The sequence below is a fragment of the Cetorhinus maximus genome, chromosome 5 (assembly GCF_964194155.1).
Source record: "Cetorhinus maximus chromosome 5, sCetMax3.hap1.1, whole genome shotgun sequence".
Lineage (NCBI taxonomy): Eukaryota > Metazoa > Chordata > Chondrichthyes > Lamniformes > Cetorhinidae > Cetorhinus > Cetorhinus maximus.
The window spans coordinates 150,337,388-150,355,333 of record NC_135883.1 but is presented as its reverse complement, the minus strand read 5'-3'; the positions used below and the strand labels follow the sequence as shown (position 1 = coordinate 150,355,333).

Below are 17,946 nucleotides of genomic sequence, written 5' to 3'. Positions count from 1 at the left end.
ATGGAAATGAATAGCTGGACTTTTTACTTAAACAAAATGTGCTCTACACCAAAGCAGGGTTTCCGTAAGTCTTGCTGTGATGATTTGTTAAGGTTTCGCTGTTTTGCTGAAAAACATGACGACACATCCTTGGCTGTCTGAGCCTGCTGGCTAATCCCTAGATTTGCTTTGGTGATGAGTTACCATTCAGGTTTAATTTAAAAAGATAACCTTGCAAATGAAGTGAAGACTTGTCTCCCTTCCAAAATATGCCTCTCCAGCTGTAGCCAAAATATTGAGCAGCCTTTCTCTTGCCCATTATTGTTACTCCCTCACCTTAATATGCAGAAAATAAATTTACAATTTTTGTGTTGTATCGGTGGTATAATTTTAATTGGATTCAACCTCCGTAATGCGGAAGACTCTAAACCCAGCGAAACTCTTAAACGAAATAAAAGCAAAATGCTGGAAATCTGAAATCAAAACAGAAAATGCTGGAAAACTCAGCAGCATCTGTGGAGAGAAAAACAGAGTTAAAGTTTCAAGTCCAATATGACGCTTCTTTGGAACTGAATGCTCTTACACCATTTGGGCACAGCTGTGATAGCTCTGTGGCTCATGCAACATGCTCACACAAGCTCTTAGGTGAAGGATGTTCCCTTGTGTGAGATTCAAACAGGCTGCTTCCATCTATAAAACTTAAATCTGACGGTGGTCATGGAGGGGAAGAAATCAACATAATTAGAATGGGTTCCAGGAAAATAATTGGCTACTTTATACAGGAATTCTGTAAAGCGTGAAGTGACACATTGGGGCCCCCGCTTAATCTGAATATGGATCCTCGCTCCAATTTGAGCTGGAGGGGTTGCTGGTTTCATAATGGTGTTTGAGACTTTTGAACAGTTATATTGCTGGAGGTGTTTGGTCTAAGCAAGAGAAGAGAAAAATTCAAACTAAAATACTTCTAGGTATGAATAGTGCTTATATGCCCAGAGGGAGAGGAAGAATGTTATGCATTAAATGTGCCATTGAAAAATCTAGAACATCAAATCGATATATTTGTAAGCATAGTTGAAATAAAACCCCATTTGGAAAAGCTCTGGGTGCACAACACTTAGAGTACTATGAACAGCTCTGGTCACCACACCTAAAGAACTGTTTATTGATCTTGGAGGAGCACAATGTAGATTTGGCCTCCGAGGATTAAGCTATGAGGAGTGATTGCACAAACTAGGGTCGTACTCTAATGAATTTAGACGGTCATGGGATGATTAAGTTGAAGCTTTCAAGATATTATTGGGGGGCAGATAATACCAATTCTGTTGACTGGGGAGTGAAGGACTGTGGGGCATAGTCTTAAAAATTAGAGCCAGACCTTTTAGGAATGAAATTAGGAAATATTTCTTCATATAATGGGTGATAATGTGTTTGGAAATCTCTGCAAATGGCAATGCTAGATCAATTGTTAATTTTAAAACTGAAGTTAATAGTTTTTTTAATCAGCTATGACTCATTTAAATACTTGAACATACTTGAAGGGCTAAGTGGCCTACTGCCTCTTGTCTCCCCCACGCCGCCCCAGCAACCCCAGCTGAAAATTAAACTCTGGAATGTTGATAATTTTTATAGTGTTGTGACATTATCCACATGTGATTTAGTTTTTATGTCGTACATGTGTTTTACTCCCCCACCACCCACACAGCAAATGGAAAGCCGAGAAAGGCAGCGTCAGTTGTCTTTGTCTCAGCCCCGATGGAAAGATGTTGCTATCAGCGGGCCGTGGCATCAAACTATGGGATCTGGAGACCAAAGAAGTATACAGGGTGAGTACTCTACTCTTGGGAGAACATACTGTGCAGCTTGCATTGAGTTGTATTTTACTTGTGCCACAGGTGGTTTCTATTTTGGAAACAAATTTTGTATAGTGGTAGAATGGCCAGCCTCCTGCTTTCTTTCCACAGGGTCCTACATTTTCCTCTGCTTCAAATATTAGTCCAATTCCTGTAAAAAAAATCCTTCCCTCAACCAGTAACTGTGTTGAAGCATTCTGTCTTCTAACAACCCTATTGGAAAGAAATGTTTTTGCTCTTTTTGGCTTTAAATTGATGATCCCTTGTCCTTGCCAGCTAAGGAAAACAATCTTATTCCACTGACCCTGTCAAAACTCTTCCTAGTTCCAAAAACTTTTAATTCTCCTTTGCTTCCTGTGCTCCAGTGTAACAAATTCCATTATTAAATCTCCTCATAGCTATAGCTTCCAACTCTGGTAGCATCTTTGTGACTATCTAATGGTTTTGTGATTTGTATAATATGCTCAAATTGCATGCAGTAGTCTAATCCTGCTCCAACCGTTGCTGGCTTTGAATTTATCATTGCTTCTTTACTCTAAATATACATATTGAGTGATAGGTTAAGTTTTAATTCTCCCAATAGCTAATGAACATTTAAAACAGACTCCTGAGATCATCGCCTGAAGTGTGTTGACAAGTTTGTGCAGGAACTGGATCAATATCTGCAGACAAGTTGGCTTGAAAATTATGGAGATGAAAATGCTGCTTGAATTTGTTTTTATTTTTTGTGGAGCTAGGATTGCAGAGTGGAATTAGTGTCCCTTAGAATAGATCAACAGGTATTTGGTTGGATGTGGTGAAGTTCATGATAGTGATACAGGTACTTGGTATAGTGACCTTGGGCCAAATGTTCTTTCACACTAGATTTCTATACTTTTGATTGCAGCTTTAAAAGGAATATTGCAGGGAATGGTTCACTTGTCTTGTTAGATGGTCTTGTACATTTAAAAATAAATGCAATTGAGACTGGTCATTAGATCATTGGCCACCTGGTTGAAGCTGCGCATTCCTAATATACCTTTAGGTTAGAGGTTGAGTCATGACAGTTCAGCATTGAGTAAAGACAAACCACACTTTCAGATTTCCTGTGCTCCTAGCTGTAATGCAGTTCCTGCCATTGTCAGCCATTACATGGGTCTTCTGTTAAAACATACAGGATGTGGTCCACCTTTAATGAAGCTCAGTTAAGGTGTAGTTAAATTTCTTCCAATGTTCTCTCCTCTGCAGAAATTCACAGGCCATGCCACAACAATATCATCACTTACATTTGCCACAATACGACCGCCTAGCGAGAGTCAGCCATTTGATGGAATGACTGGTCTATACTTCCTGTCTGGAGCCCTGCATGACCGACTCCTTAATGTTTGGTGAGACATTTGTCAATCTGTTTTTATATCCTTCAATTCATTCAATATGCTTATTTTATTTAATATTCTGAAAACATGTAGTAAGACCCATTGCATACTACAGATATTTAGCCATCTATTTTCTTGGTCATTTGTTGAGGATTTGGCTGGAAACAGGTCCGTTTTGTTCCTGTTGTGTTCAGAGTTGCTTGAGGTCTTGCCCAATTAATTTTTCTCTCAACTTAGAGCCTTGTTTAACTTAAAGTTAGCATTGATTGTTTATTATGATCCAAGGTACTCAGTTACCAATGGTCAGCACTACCTCTCATTAGTTAAACTGACGAATGACAGATCAACTGCTTAAACTTAAGCAAGAAATTGTTGCCTTGAATTAGCACCCTTCTGCCAGTCAAAATGCTCTAGTACCAAACTTGGACAAGCTTGATCATATCCAGTACTCATTCCACATTACATCGGACAAATTCTACAGCATGCAGTGAGGAACAGTTTCTGGACTGGAAAGAACAAGGAAGTCTGGAACTGTGCATGACCCATTCCTTAAAATTTTGTGAGATGTGTGTGTGCCTGCATTTTATATATTTGACTTCATGGCTTGACTAGATATACTTTTGGAAACATTGGATGTGAACTGATGTACCCATTAAATACTGTAGATAGAATTCAGCCAGCCATTCACTTGGCTATGGTTGCTCAGAAGCCTGGCTCCAAATTAGATTCCGTTAGTTATAGTCAAGCACAAGGTTCTCTGACTACCATCAAATCCTGATAAGTCTGTTTCCAACATCTAATCCATTCCCACTCTCTGCTTTAGTATCACACTATGATATATTTGCTTCAATCTGTGATCTGCTACCACAAATTTCATCAAAGTGTACCAAGTCCATTGAGATAATGAAAAAAGATACTGCTGCAAAAGGGGCAAATGATTGTTCTGCAGAGCTTACTTGAGATGTTAATTGTTTTCCTCTTTCAAAGATCCACCCTTCTCAGCTATGCGGGGGTACTGGAAAAATTACCTTTTGACAGATTAAATTTAAGTGTTTTAGCTGCAGATTAGTGCCCTTACTACTTGACAGAAATTTGTGGACTCTATTGTGAATACTAAGTCTCGTAATCCAAATGTTGATGTACACTTGCTGGCCTTACATTGCAAATTAGTTGACTATTGTATGAACAGAAGGGCAACAAAAATTGGATTGGGCATGTGAATGTGCACCCTGTTTCTTGAGTGGTGCAAACAGCCCAGAGATTGTGACAAGTTGTGAAATTTAATTCTGTAAATGTGGTAATGTCTGGGCTCGCACAAGAAAAGTGCGCAAGTGTCTGGATTTTAGACGGGACTCAGCTCCTTCACTAATGCCCTTCAGAGCACCAGCCTTCCCCCACTAACAGGTTTAACCTAAACATACGTCCAGTTCCATTCCATGTAGTTGGCCTCTTGAGGGTATCACTACGTAGGAAGCCATTTGGTTGGCTGATAAATCTGGCCTTGCCAGTATTATCCAGCTCCTGAGGATAAATCTTTAACTTTCAGCCCCTGTTTGTCGACAAGGATATTCCACTAAATCTCCAGATTTCTCCCATTACTTATCTTTAAGAAAATCATGATTTTTGTTTTCTCTTTCAAAATGGTACTCTGCGGGGACATCGTTAATTAGGCTTCTGGTCTAAGGCAGTAATGTGTTGCTGTAATTTTATATTACTGGCAAAGTCAGTTCTATGTGAAACTTCTGGCTTTGCCCTACGACCTCCCACCCTGAAACTTTGCATGAGGTGGGCAATTGGTAATTTACTGCTACTCTGAACAGGCAAGTGCGACCAGATGGGAAGGATAAGAATGCCGTGCTCTCCTTTACGCTGACAGATGAGCCCATATATGTGGACCTGACCACTTCAGGAGACCGAGAAGATGTAAGTGGAGAACCTGAGTTTTGTTCTTGTATTGGTTTTAATTTGTAATTTTGGTGGAAAATCACACACTAGTTAATCTGCAGAAAAATTGTCTTTGTAAAGACTCCTTGATTTTGTAGGATGCATAACCTTTGAGAATAGAGAATGAGTTTTATGTGAGCAGCTTGCCAAGCTAAGATGGTATGCACGTAGCTCACTTTATTAAAAGAATATTCCTCTACCAGTCTTCCTCTTCTGAAGGAATTGACATTGCAGGAGTACAGTTCCTGGCATTAATACCTTGCTCAAGTGCCGTTATATGCAAGACTAAATCGTGGTGTTAGTAGGCTATTGGCAATTTGACTGTAGGGCAGTAACAGTCAGAAGCAGGAAGCCTGGTTCATTTTCTTTTCTGACCCTTCCTCTTCCTACTCTAATTATGCTGAGGCTAATTGTTTGCTGCAGTTGCCATCCCTGACTTCCAAAGGCTTTTCCACCGCCTATAAGGCACAAGTCAGGAGTCTAATGGGTTACTTGCCAGATTCGTGGATGAGTGTAACTGCAACAACACTCAAAAGCTTGGCATCATCAAGGACAAAGCAGCCTGATTGATTAGCACTCCACCCACCACCTTAAACATTCACCCCCTCCACCACTGATACGTGCTAGCTCCACTACTGGTCACGCACCACCCTGACTTTGGAAGTATGTTGCCATTCTTTGCATCAGAATCTTAGAACTCCCTACCTAACAGCACAGTCGGAATACTTTCACCACATGGACTGCAGCACTACTGGGTCAATTATACTAATCTTTGAAATGCACTTTTATAATGCTACTGACACTTACATCTGACTCTTGCATTGCACTTGATGCTATGGTATGACGTTTGCCCACTCTAAAGCAGATAAGATACCATAGGAGAGCAAAGGTTTTTTAAATTGAAGAAATAACTGATGGTGTTGGGGGGTGGGGGGGGGCGTGGGTTAGGAGTGGGTGGTAGATGCAAGAAAGAGCAGAAAAATACTTTGGGGTTTGCTACACTGACTTTTTCTGAGTGATCTTAAGTTTGGGAAAATTCAGTATCTCCACCAGTAAATTTTTTCTTTATTCTTTCGTGGGATGTGGGTGTCGCTGGCAAGGCCAGTGTTTGTTGCCCATCCTTGATTACCCTTGAACTAACCTTGCTAGGTCATTTCAAAGGGCATTTGAGAGTCAATCACATTGCTGTGGGTCTAGAGTAGCATGTAGGCCAGACCAGGTAAGGATAGCAGATTTCATCCCCAAAGGACATTAAGGAACTAGACGTGTTTTTGCAACAATCAATGATAGTTCCATGGTCATTATCACTGAGACTAGCTTTTAAGTTCCAGATTGATTAACTGAATTCAAATTCCACCATCTGCCGTGGTGGAGAACCCATGTCCCCAGAGCGTTAGCCTGGATCTCTAGATGACTAGTGTGAAGACATTACCACTATGCCCCAGTACTGTATCAGAGAAAGTACTGTACAATCTTTATGACTTGCCTCAAGATGAAGAAATGAGTTTAAATTCTTATCCCTGTTTCTTATTTATGATACTGTTGTACTTTTTTTTGCTGCCTGTTGATTTTCTACGTGATTGTACATTTTAATCGCCAATTGTGTAAATTGGAGGATAATTTTAACTTGTTTTTCAGCCAGTGAAGTTGGCGGTTGTCTGTCGGGACGGGCAGATGCATCTGTTTGAACACATCTTAAATGGGTATGAGTTAGATTTGTTCCTAAACAGCTTATTGTCACCTTTTTCTTCTTGATAGTCAGATATGGTTACATAGGATATATGGCCCAGAAACAGGCTATTTAGCCCAACCAGTGCGAGCCAGTGTTTATGCTGCACACTAGCCCCCTCCCACCTTTCTTTATTTAAATCTACCACCGTAACCCTCTGTTCCCTTCTCCCTCATGCTTGTCTAGCTTCCCCTTAAATGCGAAAAGGCAGAAAATTCCTAATAATATATTCTGTTGCACTTTTGAATAGAAAACTAGATGCACATTATGTTGAAAACTGCAAAGTGCATATTTTGATTTGGGTGAAAAAAAGGGAGGAAATCTTTTTCTCTCTGCTTCCAATGATGGTGGTACAGCTTTCATGGATGGCGATTTATTGCTGAATGTGAGCTTTCTGTGGGTGAAGCTCACGCTTGTCTGACTTGGACAATGTCTTCAAGAGTTTTTGAGAATTCACATAATAAAAGCTGTCTGGGGGAGAACAGGAAAAGAGAGGGGGATTTAAAGATCCTAGACAGTAGCGATACTACACCAGTGCAGTATTGTGTGTATACACGAAGTGCCTACCTACCATAATGACAGGCAGATCATTGTTTTTAAAGCACTTTATGTGAAATTTCCTGATTCATCTAATAGTTGTGTGTTTGCTTTAAACAGTTACTGCAAAAAGCCCCTCTTGCCGACATGCACCGTACAAATAGCAACGTCAGGAAGAGGCACTGATGCAAGACCCGTTCCTATCCTAGCAGCCACATTCTGTTCTGATAGGCAGTCAATACTGATAGCATATAACAGTATGCTCCATCCAATTATAGAGAGAGTGGTAAGTGATGAAATCACACAAAGTTACATTATCTTTTTCCTATTCTGTTTTCCATTGAATGTTTGTTAACAGAAGGGAGAGGAAAGCCTAAACAGCTACCTGCATGATGTGTAGTTCTATCAGTATGAATGTGTAGTAAATGTTGATACAAATAAGGTGAAAATGTGACATTGCACTCAGCAGCTCAGGTAGTCATATCAAATATTAGAAGTGAATGGAAGTTGAAGCAAAAAGTTTCTATTTGTGTTTGGATTTGGTTTTAGGGCAGCCATGTTAGAGTGTACTGGTATGTTCAAGAACTCAAAAGGTTGTCAGACCTGTGGAAATTTTCATGCAGACGAAAATATATTTTTTTACCATGTTTAGCTGGCTCTGGAATCTTGAAATGTGTCTGAAGACTGAAATGAAACCAACACTTCTAGTACTTAGTGGCTGGGAAACTGAGCTTTGTTCAATTATCCAGTTATTGGTGTGTTCTCTTTTTATTTGCCTCTATCCCCTTCTTCTGGCCTTGGTTGACTTGAGCTGTCTTTGCCCCAAAGTTTATAAGATGCTTGAGCTGCTGTGGAGTGAATTGAGATTGTAAACAGTGCCTGAGTATAACAGTGTAGTGCTGCTTTGTATATAGCTGTCACTTAAATAAATCTCAAAGAAAAGATGGGTGTAGGAGGTCTATTTGTTTATAGAAACTTTTAATGACCTCTTTAATGATTCCAGTGCTTGCCTCAACTGCTGTTCCTGGAAGACCATTCCAGACTTTAAACCTCTTTATGGGTGAAAATGCGTCTCCTGACTTAAGTCCTAAGCTTGCTGTTGGTCGTTTGTATCTTAATACCTTGGCTGATAGCTTGGTCTAATATTTAAAATAGTAGTCTGTGATAATTTTTATTTCAATGAGGTCTCTGTTCCAAAGCTGTGGGTGTAATGGAATCAATAATAACTAGTGGTTCTCATTTCAGATGTTGAACACCACCGAATCCCACATTTGTCTAGTGAGAGATACACAGACGACTGTGGTGCTCACAACTGAGATGGCTGCAACAAAGGTAAGCAAAAGGGTGCCATATGAAATGTGAATTTAATTCTTCGAGTGGAATGTCATTATTGTTGCTGTTGCTAATTTTTATATTCCCTTTCATCTAAAGTCTTTCTACTTTTCCTGCGGTGAAAAGCATTTTTTCCATTCCTATATCCTTATTATGCTGAAATCAGGATTCATTGCAAGAAGTGTTGCTCATCTTTTCTCAGGTCCTTCAAAAATGTGGAAATCTAATTCATTCACTCTCCCATTGCCTTTTTCAGGCTTTTAGAACCCAAGCTTTGTCTCCCCCGAATGTGTGCTTGTCTCACTCTTCTCTCAGCCTTGGCATTGGCTCGTCACTTGTGCTTTGGCCGATTAATTGTGGTTTTTCAAATTGATAAGGAAGAAACTCCACTGAGCAGCACTCCAAAAATAAAATCATGTGGCTTAGATGTTGATGTTGTGATCTCCAGGATATTAAACTGCTTAGTTGTTAATAAGTATGAAAGTTGACAAAAGCTTACAATTCATGGTTTTTGATTTCAAAACCTGTTCTATCCAGTCCTGGTTTTAATATTGAAGGAAAATCACTTCCTGCAAATTCAGGGAAACTAGCATAATTTGTATATAGGAAATACGAATTTCTGACCAGTTACCTGAAACAGTATGGAGTTTTCATAGTTATTCGCAAGGTTGTAAGATCTTTAGATGTGCAAAAACTATCTGACTGGTTCTCAGTTGGCCTATCTTATATTGTAGGTAAAAACTCCAATTGTAACATCTGGAGTTAAAGTGTTGGTGCCTGGTATCCCTGGACATAATACAAGCATGAAGCCCACATTGATGGAATCAAGAAAGACTGAAGCTAAAAGGAGGAAGGACACAGAAAATGAGGTAATGTAGTGAGAGTTCAGCTTGGTGTTGAGGGATGGGCACAGTTCTGATTTCCTTTTACTATATCACTTCTTCAAGGAACTCTGAATCTTAAAGAAGTGGACAGACTGTCAAAAGCATACATTAATGCCTAAATCTACATTATAGGGATTAATTCTATGCGAATCTTATTTGTGTAAATTCTTGGTTCAGTCTGAAATTCTAAACGAATCCTAAAGCTATCCCTTTCTCTCTAACCAAGTTAAAGCTGCAGCAGCATTTTAACCCATCTGTAAAGTCGATTGCGTTCTCTGGAGCTTTAGTGGGCAATGTAAATTCAAAGTGGCTTAATTCAAATTATCTGAATTAATTTTTTTGAGAGTACAAATTAGCTACTTTGCATTACTTGCATTGTTAATTCAAAATATCTTGTTGCTAAGAATGATTAAATTATCTGGAGCAGACAGTAGATTCAGTGGCTCAAAAAGCACTGCAGTATTTACAGGTTATCAGTGTTAACTATGAATTGTAGCTGGACACGGTTTTTTTTGTATTTGTTCACAGGATGTGGGCGTTGCTGGCCAGGCCAGCATTTATTGCCCATCCCAAATTGCCCTTGAGAATGTGGTGGTGAGCTGCCGCCTTGAACCACTACAGTCCATCTGGTGTAAGTGCTGTTAGGATGGGAGTTCCCGGTTATTGATTCCGCGACAGTGAAGGAAATGTGATATAGTTCCAAGTCAGGATGGGGTGTGGCTTGGAGGGGAACTTCGGCTGCTGGTGTTCCCATACACCTGCTGCCCTTGTCATCCTTGGTGGTAGAGATCACGGGTTTGGAAGGTGCTGTCAAAGGAACCTTGGGTGAGTTGCTGCAGTGCATCTTGTCAGTAGTACACACTGCTGCCTCTGTGCATTGGTGGGTGGAGGGAGTGAATGTTTAAGGTGATGGATAAGTGCCACTCAGGCGGGCTACTTTGTCCTGGATGGTGAAGATCATCTTGACTGTTGTTGGAGTTACACTCATCTAGGCTAATTTTTTTTCTTTATTCTTCCACGGAACATGGGCGTCACTGGCAAGGCCAGCATTTGTTGCCCATCCCTAATTGCCCTTGAACTGATTGGCTTGCAGGGCAATTTAAGAGGGCAGTTAAGAGTCAATCATATTGCTGTGGGTCTGGAGTCACATGTAGGCCAGACCAGGCAAGGATGGCAGATTTCCTTTCCTAAAGGACATCAGTGAAACAGATGGATTTTTTTGACAGTCGACAATGGTTTCATGGACTAGCTTTCAATTCCAAGTTTTATTAATTAAATTTAAATTCCACCAGCTGCCACCATGTCCCCTCAGGCTTTGGCCTGGGCCTCTAGATTACTAGCGCAGTGACATTACCATTACGCCACTGTCTCCCATGGAGAGTATTCCATGACACTCCTGACTTGTGCCTTGTAGATGGTGGCCAGACTTGGGGAGTCTGGAGGTGAATTACTCAACACAGAATTCCCACCCTCTGACCTGCTCTTGTAGCCACAGTATTTATATGGCTGGTCCAGTTCAGTTTCTGGTCAGCAGTAACCCAAAGATGCTAGCGGGAAAAGCAATTTGTGACACTGTGAGAGTGACCATTTGTGTTCTGTGTTTAACTTTTTTGTACTTTTTTTCAGCGGAGTATTGAGGAGCGCCTTTGTACCATGGATATTGATGTGATGAAAATGAAAAATAAATCTGGCCTTCCACAGACTGACAGTTTTGCAGTGCTTCTTGTACAAGGGTTAGAAAGCCGCGATTCATCCATTCTAAATGTAAGACTTTTTAAATTATATGTACTGTCAGATTTCTATACAGATGTAGAGTTTTTTCTGAACACCAAGCCCCATGCAGTCTTATCAATTGAAGGTTTTACATAGAATTACATAGAACGTACAGCGAAACAGGGCATTTGACACAACTGATTCCAGGTTGGCATTTTGCTCCAGGCGAACCTCCCCCAACCCTGCTGCATTTAAATTTAAACGCATGACATTCTATTTCTTTGCCCTCTGTGTTTATCTAACTTACCTTTAAATGCGTCTATGCTATTTGCTTCAACTACTTATACTTAAATACCTTTGATCAGGTCACCTCTCAACCTTCTATAGAGAAAAGAGCGCCAACCTGTTCAATCTTTCTAGATTAGTATAACCTCATGTTTTGGTATTTTCCCTTTCGTACCATCTCCAGTGCCCCATACCCTTTTTATATCACAGAATCAGAATCACAGTGCAGAAGAGGCCCTTTGGCCCATCGAGTCTGCACCAACACGTGAGAAACACCTGACCTACCTACCTAACACCATTTACCAGCACTTGGCCCATAGCCTTGAATGTTATGATGTGCCAAGTGCTCATCCAGGTACTTTTTAAAGGATGTGAGGCAACCCACTTCCACCACCCTCCCAGGCAGTGCATTCCAGACTGCCATCACCTTCTGGGTAAAAAAGTTTTTCCTCGCATCCTCCCTAAACCTCCTGTCCCTCATCTTGAACTTATGTCCCCTCGTGACTGACCCTTCAATTAAGGGGAACAGCTGCTCCCTATCCAACCTGTCCATGCCCCATATAATCTTGTACACCTCGATCAGGTCGCCCCTCAGTCTTCTCTGCTCCAATGAAAACAACCCAAGTCTAACCAACCTCTCTTCATAACTTAAATGTTTCATCCCAGGCAACATCCCGGTGAATCTCCTCTGCACCCCCTCCAGTGCAATCACATCCTTCCTATAATGTGGTGACCAGAACTGCACACTACTCCAGCTGTGGCCTCACCAAGGTTCTATATAACTCCAACATGACCTCCCTACTTTTGTAATCTATGCCTCGATTGATAAAGGCAAGTGTACCATATGCCTTTTTCACCACCCCACTAACATGCCCCTCCGCCGTCAGAGATCTATGGACACACACACCAAGGTCCCTTTGTTCCACAGAACTTCCTAGTGTCATGCCGTTCATTGAATACTTCCTTGTCAAATTACTCCTTCCAAAGTGTATCAGCTTACACTTTCCAGGGTTAAATTCCATCTGCCACTTATCTGCCCATTTGGCCATCCCATCTATATCTTCCTGTAGTCCAAGACCCGACCTCACTGTTAACCACCCAGCCAGTCATTGTGTCATCTACAAACTTACTAATCCTACCCCCCACATAGTCATCTATGTCGTTTATATAAATGACAAATAATAGGGGACCCAGCACAGATTCTTGTGGTACGCCACTGGACACTGGCTTCCAGTCACTAAAGCATCCTTCTGTCATCACCCTCTGTTTCCTACAACTAAGCCAATTTTGAATCCACCTCATCAAATTACCCTGTATCCCATGTGCATTTGCCTTCTTTATAAGTCTCCCATGTGGGACCTCGTCAAAGGCTTTGCTGAAATCTATATAAACTACATCAACTGCACTACCCTCATCTACACACCTGGTCACCTCCTCAAAAAATTCAATCAAATTTGTTAGGCATGACCTCCCTCTGACAAAGCAATACTGACTATCCCTGATCAAACCTTGCCTCTCAAAGTGGAGATAGATACTCTCCGTCAGAAATTTCTCCAATAGTTTCCCTACCACTGACGTGAGACTCATTGGCCTGTAGTTCCCTGGCTTATCTCTACAACCCTTCTTAAATAGCGGAACCACATTAGCTGTTCTCCAGCCCCCTGGCACCTCCCCCGTGGCCAGAGAGGAATTAAAAATTTGGGTCAGAGCCCCTGCAATCTCCTCCCTTGCCTCCCTCAGCAATCTGGGACACAAATCATCCGGACCTGGAGATTTGTTCACTTTTAAGCCTGCCAACACCTCCAATACCTTGTCACTCCCTATATTAATTTGCTCAAGAACCTCGCAGTCTCTCTTCCTGAGTTCGATACCTTCATCCTCATTCTCTTGGGTGAAGATGGATGTGAAGTATTTGCTGAACACTCTAGCGATGTCCTCTGGCTCCACCCATAGTTTGCCCCCTTGATCCCTACCCCCTGGTTACCCTTTTCCCATTGATATACTTGTAGAATATCTTGGGATTTTCCCAACTTTTACCAGCCAGAGCTTTCTCATATCCCCTCTTTGCTCTCCTAATTGCTTTCTTAAGCTCCACCCTGCACTTTCTGTACTCCACTAATGTCTCCACTGAATTGCTCACCTAGTACCTGCTAAAAGACTCCCTTTTCCTTCTCATCGTATCCTGAATATCTCTGGTCATCCATAGTTCTCTGGGCTTGTTACTCCTTCCTATCACCCTAGAGGGAACATGTTGAGCCTGTACCCTCCCCATTTCCTATTTGAACGCCCCCCCCATTGCTCTTCTGTAGATTTCCCCACAATGAGCTGTTCCCAGTCTACCTTGGCCAGATCCTGCCTTATTTCACTACAATCCGCTCTCCCCCAATCCAAACATTTTTTTGCAGCTTGTTTATTTCTTTGTTCGTAATAAGCTTAAATTGTACCATGTTGTGGTCGTTATCACTAAAATGCTCCCCCACCACCAACTCAGCCACCTGTCCGACTTCATTCCCCAGAATTAGGTCCAACACTGCACCGTCCTTTGTTGGACCCTCTACATATTAATCTAATAAATTCTCCTGTACACATTTCGAGAAATCCACTCCATCCAAGTCCTTAACACTATGTCTATCCCAATTAATGTTGGGAAAGTTGAAACCCCCTAATATAATTACCCTATTGTTATTGTTTTTACACACCTCCACAAATTGTGCACATATTAGCTCCTCAATTTCCTGCTGACCATCTGGGGGTCTATGATAAACACCTAACGATGTGGCAGAATCACAGAATCTCGCTGTGCAGAAGAGGCCCATCGAGTCTGCACCGACACGTGAATAACACTTGACCTACCTACCTAATCCCATTTACCAGCACTTGGCCCATTGCCTTGAATGTTATGACGTGCCAAGTGCTCATCCAGGTACTTTGTAAAGGATGTGAGGCAACCCGCTTCCACCACTCTTCCAGGCAGCGCATTCCAGTCTGTCACCACCCTCTGGGTAAAAATGTTTTTCCTCACATCCCCCCTAAACCTCCTACCCCTCAACTTGAACTTATGTCCCCTTGTGACTGACCCTTCAACTAAAGGGAATAGCTGTTCCCTATCCACCCTGTCCATGCCCCTCATAAAAAGGCTGCCCCTTTTTTATTCCTAAGTTCTACCCACAAAGCTTCATTCGATGCCCCCTCCAAGATATCATCTCTCCTTACTGCAGTAACTGACTCCTTAACTAATAATGCAATTCTGCCTCCTCTTTTACCCCCTCCCCTGTCTCGCTTGAAGATTCTATATCCTGGAATGTTGAGCTGCCAATCTTGCCCCTCCCTCAAGCACGTCTCAGTGATCGCTACTATATCTCAATTCCACGTGTCAATCCTCACCCTTGACTCATCCGTTTTACCTGTGATACTCCTGGCATCAAAGTAGAGGCCATCCAGCCTTGCCTTACACCCTTGAAACTTAATGGAGCTGTACTCCCTCTGACTTGTTGTTTTACTGTATTATGATGTGTCCCTATTTTGCTAACATTCTGTGTCCACTCCCCTTGCCGAATTAGTTTAAACTCCTCTCAACAGCACTAGCAAACCCGCCCGCAAGAATGTTAGTCCCGCTCTGGTTCAGATGTAGACCATCCCACTTGTACAGATCCTACCTTCCCCAGAAACGGTCCCAGTGATCCAGGAATCTAAAACCCTCCCTCCTGCACCAACTCTTAAACCACGTATTCATCTGCGCTATTCTCCTATTTCTGTGCTCCTTAGCACGTGGCACTGGGAGTAATCCAGAGATTACAACCCGAGAGGTCTTGCTTTTTAGTCTACTGCCTAACTCCCTGAATTCTTGATGCAAGACCTCGCCCCTCTTTGTACCTATGTCATTGGTACCAACATGTACCATGACCTCTGCCTTATCACCCTCCCCCTTCAGGATGCCCTGCAGCCATTCAGTGACATCCCGGACCCTGGCTCCAGGGAGGCAACACACCATCCTGGAGTCACGTTGACGGTCACAGTAGCGCCTATCTGTTCCCTGACTATAGAATCCCCTATTACTATTGCTCTTCCTCTCTTCCTCCCCTCCTGTACAGACAGGCTGCTTGTGGTGCGAGAAGCTTGCCTCTGTCTGCACTCCCTGGAGGAACCAGCGCCCTCATCAGCCTCTAAAATGGAATACCGATTTGTGAGCGGGACCTCAGGGGACTCCTGAACAACCTGCCTGTTTCTCTTGGTCTGCCTGGCGGTCACCCATTCCCTTCCTTCCTCAAGTTCCTTCATCTGCGGTGTGACCACCTCTCTAAACGTGCTATCCATGATGCTCTCAGACTCGCGGATGCTCCACAGTGTCCCCAGCCGCCGTTCCAGCTCTGAAACCCGAGCTTCCAGGAGCTGCAGCTGGACGCACTTCTTGCACACATGCTGGTCCCGGGCACTGGAAATGTTCCCGGCTTCCCACATGGAGCACGAGGAGCACACCACGGCTTTGAGCTCTCCTGCCATGACTTATCCCTTTAAATTAAACCTTTTAAATCAATAACTCTAGGGTCCTTCTTTCCTGTTCCTTGTTACTACAGAACATTCAAACTATAAACCATGAAAAGACACTTAAACTCTTAGCGATGAAAGTAGTAAATACTTACCCGACCTTAGTGGGCAAGTGTGAGGTCATGCACTTTGGTAGGAAGAATAAAGGCATAGACTATTTTCTAAATGGGGAGAGAATTCAGAAACCTGGAGTGCAAAGGGACTTGGGAGTCCTAGTCCAGGATTCTCTTAAAGTTAACTTGCAGGTTGAGTCGGTAGTTAGGAAGGCAAATGCAATGTTGGCATTTATTTTGAGAGGACTAGAATATAAAAGCAGGGATGTGCTGCTGAGGCTTTATAAGGCTCTGGTCAGACCACATTTACAATATTATGAGCAATTTTTGGCCCTGTATCTCAGGAAGGATGTTCCGGCCCTGGAGAGGGTCCAGAGGAGGATCACGAGAACGATCCCAGGAATGAAAGGCTTAACATATGGGGAACATTTGAGGACTCTGGGTCTATACTCGATGGAGTTTAGAAGGATGAGGGGGGATCTGATTGAAACTTACAGAATACTGAAAGGCCTGGATAGAGTGGATGTGGGGAAGATGTTTCCATTAGTAGGAGAGACTAGGACCCGAGGGCACAGCCTCAGAGTAAAGGGAAGACCTTTTAGAACAGAGATGAGGAGAAACTCCTTTAGCCAGAGAGTGGTGAATCTATGGAATTCATTGCAACAGAAGGCTGTGGAGGCCAGGTCATTGAGTGTATTTAAGACCAAGATAGATAGGTTCTTGATTGGTAAGGGGATCAAAGGTTACGGGGAGAAGGCAGGAGAATGGGGTTGAGAAACTTATCAGCCATGATTGAATGGCAGAGCAGACTCGATGGGCCGAATGGCCTAATTTCTGTTCCTATGTCTTATGGTCTTATCCACTACTTAACAGTCATTCCTTTCCTCTGTAGCCTCTACTGCTGCAGCAGGGCAAGACTACTCTCTGAAGATTTAAGAAGTTGGATAGCAAAGAAAAAAATGCAAAGGGCACCTTTTCTCCTGTGCACCGAATTCCCACTGTGCACCAAATTGCCAATACCCACACTCGCTCTGGCTGTGTCTCACTCGGGATGAGCTCTCTCCCCTGTTCGTGTGCAAGCCAGAACTGTGCAGAGTTCTCTAAAGCCTGCCTTTTGCATGCAGTTTCTAGAATGTATTATTTTATGAGTTTTACCTTGAGGTGCCTAAACATCTGCCAGCTGTTTGTTCTCATTAGTTTCGCAGTTGTTTCCTTGACTTTGAGAAGCAGGCTCGCTGAGCAAAAACAAACTTACAACAAAAGGGAAAATGAGAATGCCACTGCTGTTCAATCTGAAATTTTTTTTAATGCCTTTTTTAAAATTGCTGCAGTACTGATGTTTTAGTCCTAACATCAACTATTTCCTCCAATTTTAAATTGTCTATCAATTTCAAGACTGGTGACTGCTTTTTTGTTCGCTATCCCCTGACACTAACTTGAAGGTACCTTTGCTAGTTGCGCACTCGCCTCACATTCCACGCTTCCAGGCTTTTCTCGTTGGTTGGCTCTATAATGACATGGTGGAAAGTATATAAATGAGTGTGCTGCATTTAGTGTTGCTGCAACTGCAGAGGGCGTACTTCCCGCCCATGCACAGTTGCAGTGCATGTGCTGATGATAGAGCCCATGTTAAAAAACTGCATTTGAAATTTTTTTTAATTGCCCCTGTCTTAGACCAAGTTTTGGCACTAGATGGCGTCAATACTGTTCCTGTAATGTGTTAATGGTTAAGATAGTACG

General features: G+C 42.3%; 1 protein-coding gene and 1 non-coding gene across 2 annotated transcripts in view; both read left to right on the top strand.

Annotated features, from left to right (window-relative positions):
* wdr43 (WD repeat domain 43) overlaps positions 1 to 17,946 on the top strand; it is a 43,839-nt gene that overhangs the window by 14,676 nt on the left and 11,217 nt on the right. Inside the window, exons 4-11 of the mRNA XM_078542688.1 lie at positions 1,682 to 1,802; positions 3,057 to 3,196; positions 5,005 to 5,107; positions 6,767 to 6,831; positions 7,515 to 7,680; positions 8,640 to 8,726; positions 9,461 to 9,595; positions 11,237 to 11,374. Coding sequence (XP_078398814.1) covers positions 1,682 to 1,802; positions 3,057 to 3,196; positions 5,005 to 5,107; positions 6,767 to 6,831; positions 7,515 to 7,680; positions 8,640 to 8,726; positions 9,461 to 9,595; positions 11,237 to 11,374 — 955 coding nt within the window. The remainder of the gene's footprint in view (positions 1 to 1,681; positions 1,803 to 3,056; positions 3,197 to 5,004; positions 5,108 to 6,766; positions 6,832 to 7,514; positions 7,681 to 8,639; positions 8,727 to 9,460; positions 9,596 to 11,236; positions 11,375 to 17,946) is intronic.
* Positions 72 to 145, top strand: LOC144681179 (small nucleolar RNA SNORD53/SNORD92). The gene has a single exon (XR_013576710.1). It is a non-coding gene; the product is annotated as a small nucleolar RNA SNORD53/SNORD92 (small nucleolar RNA).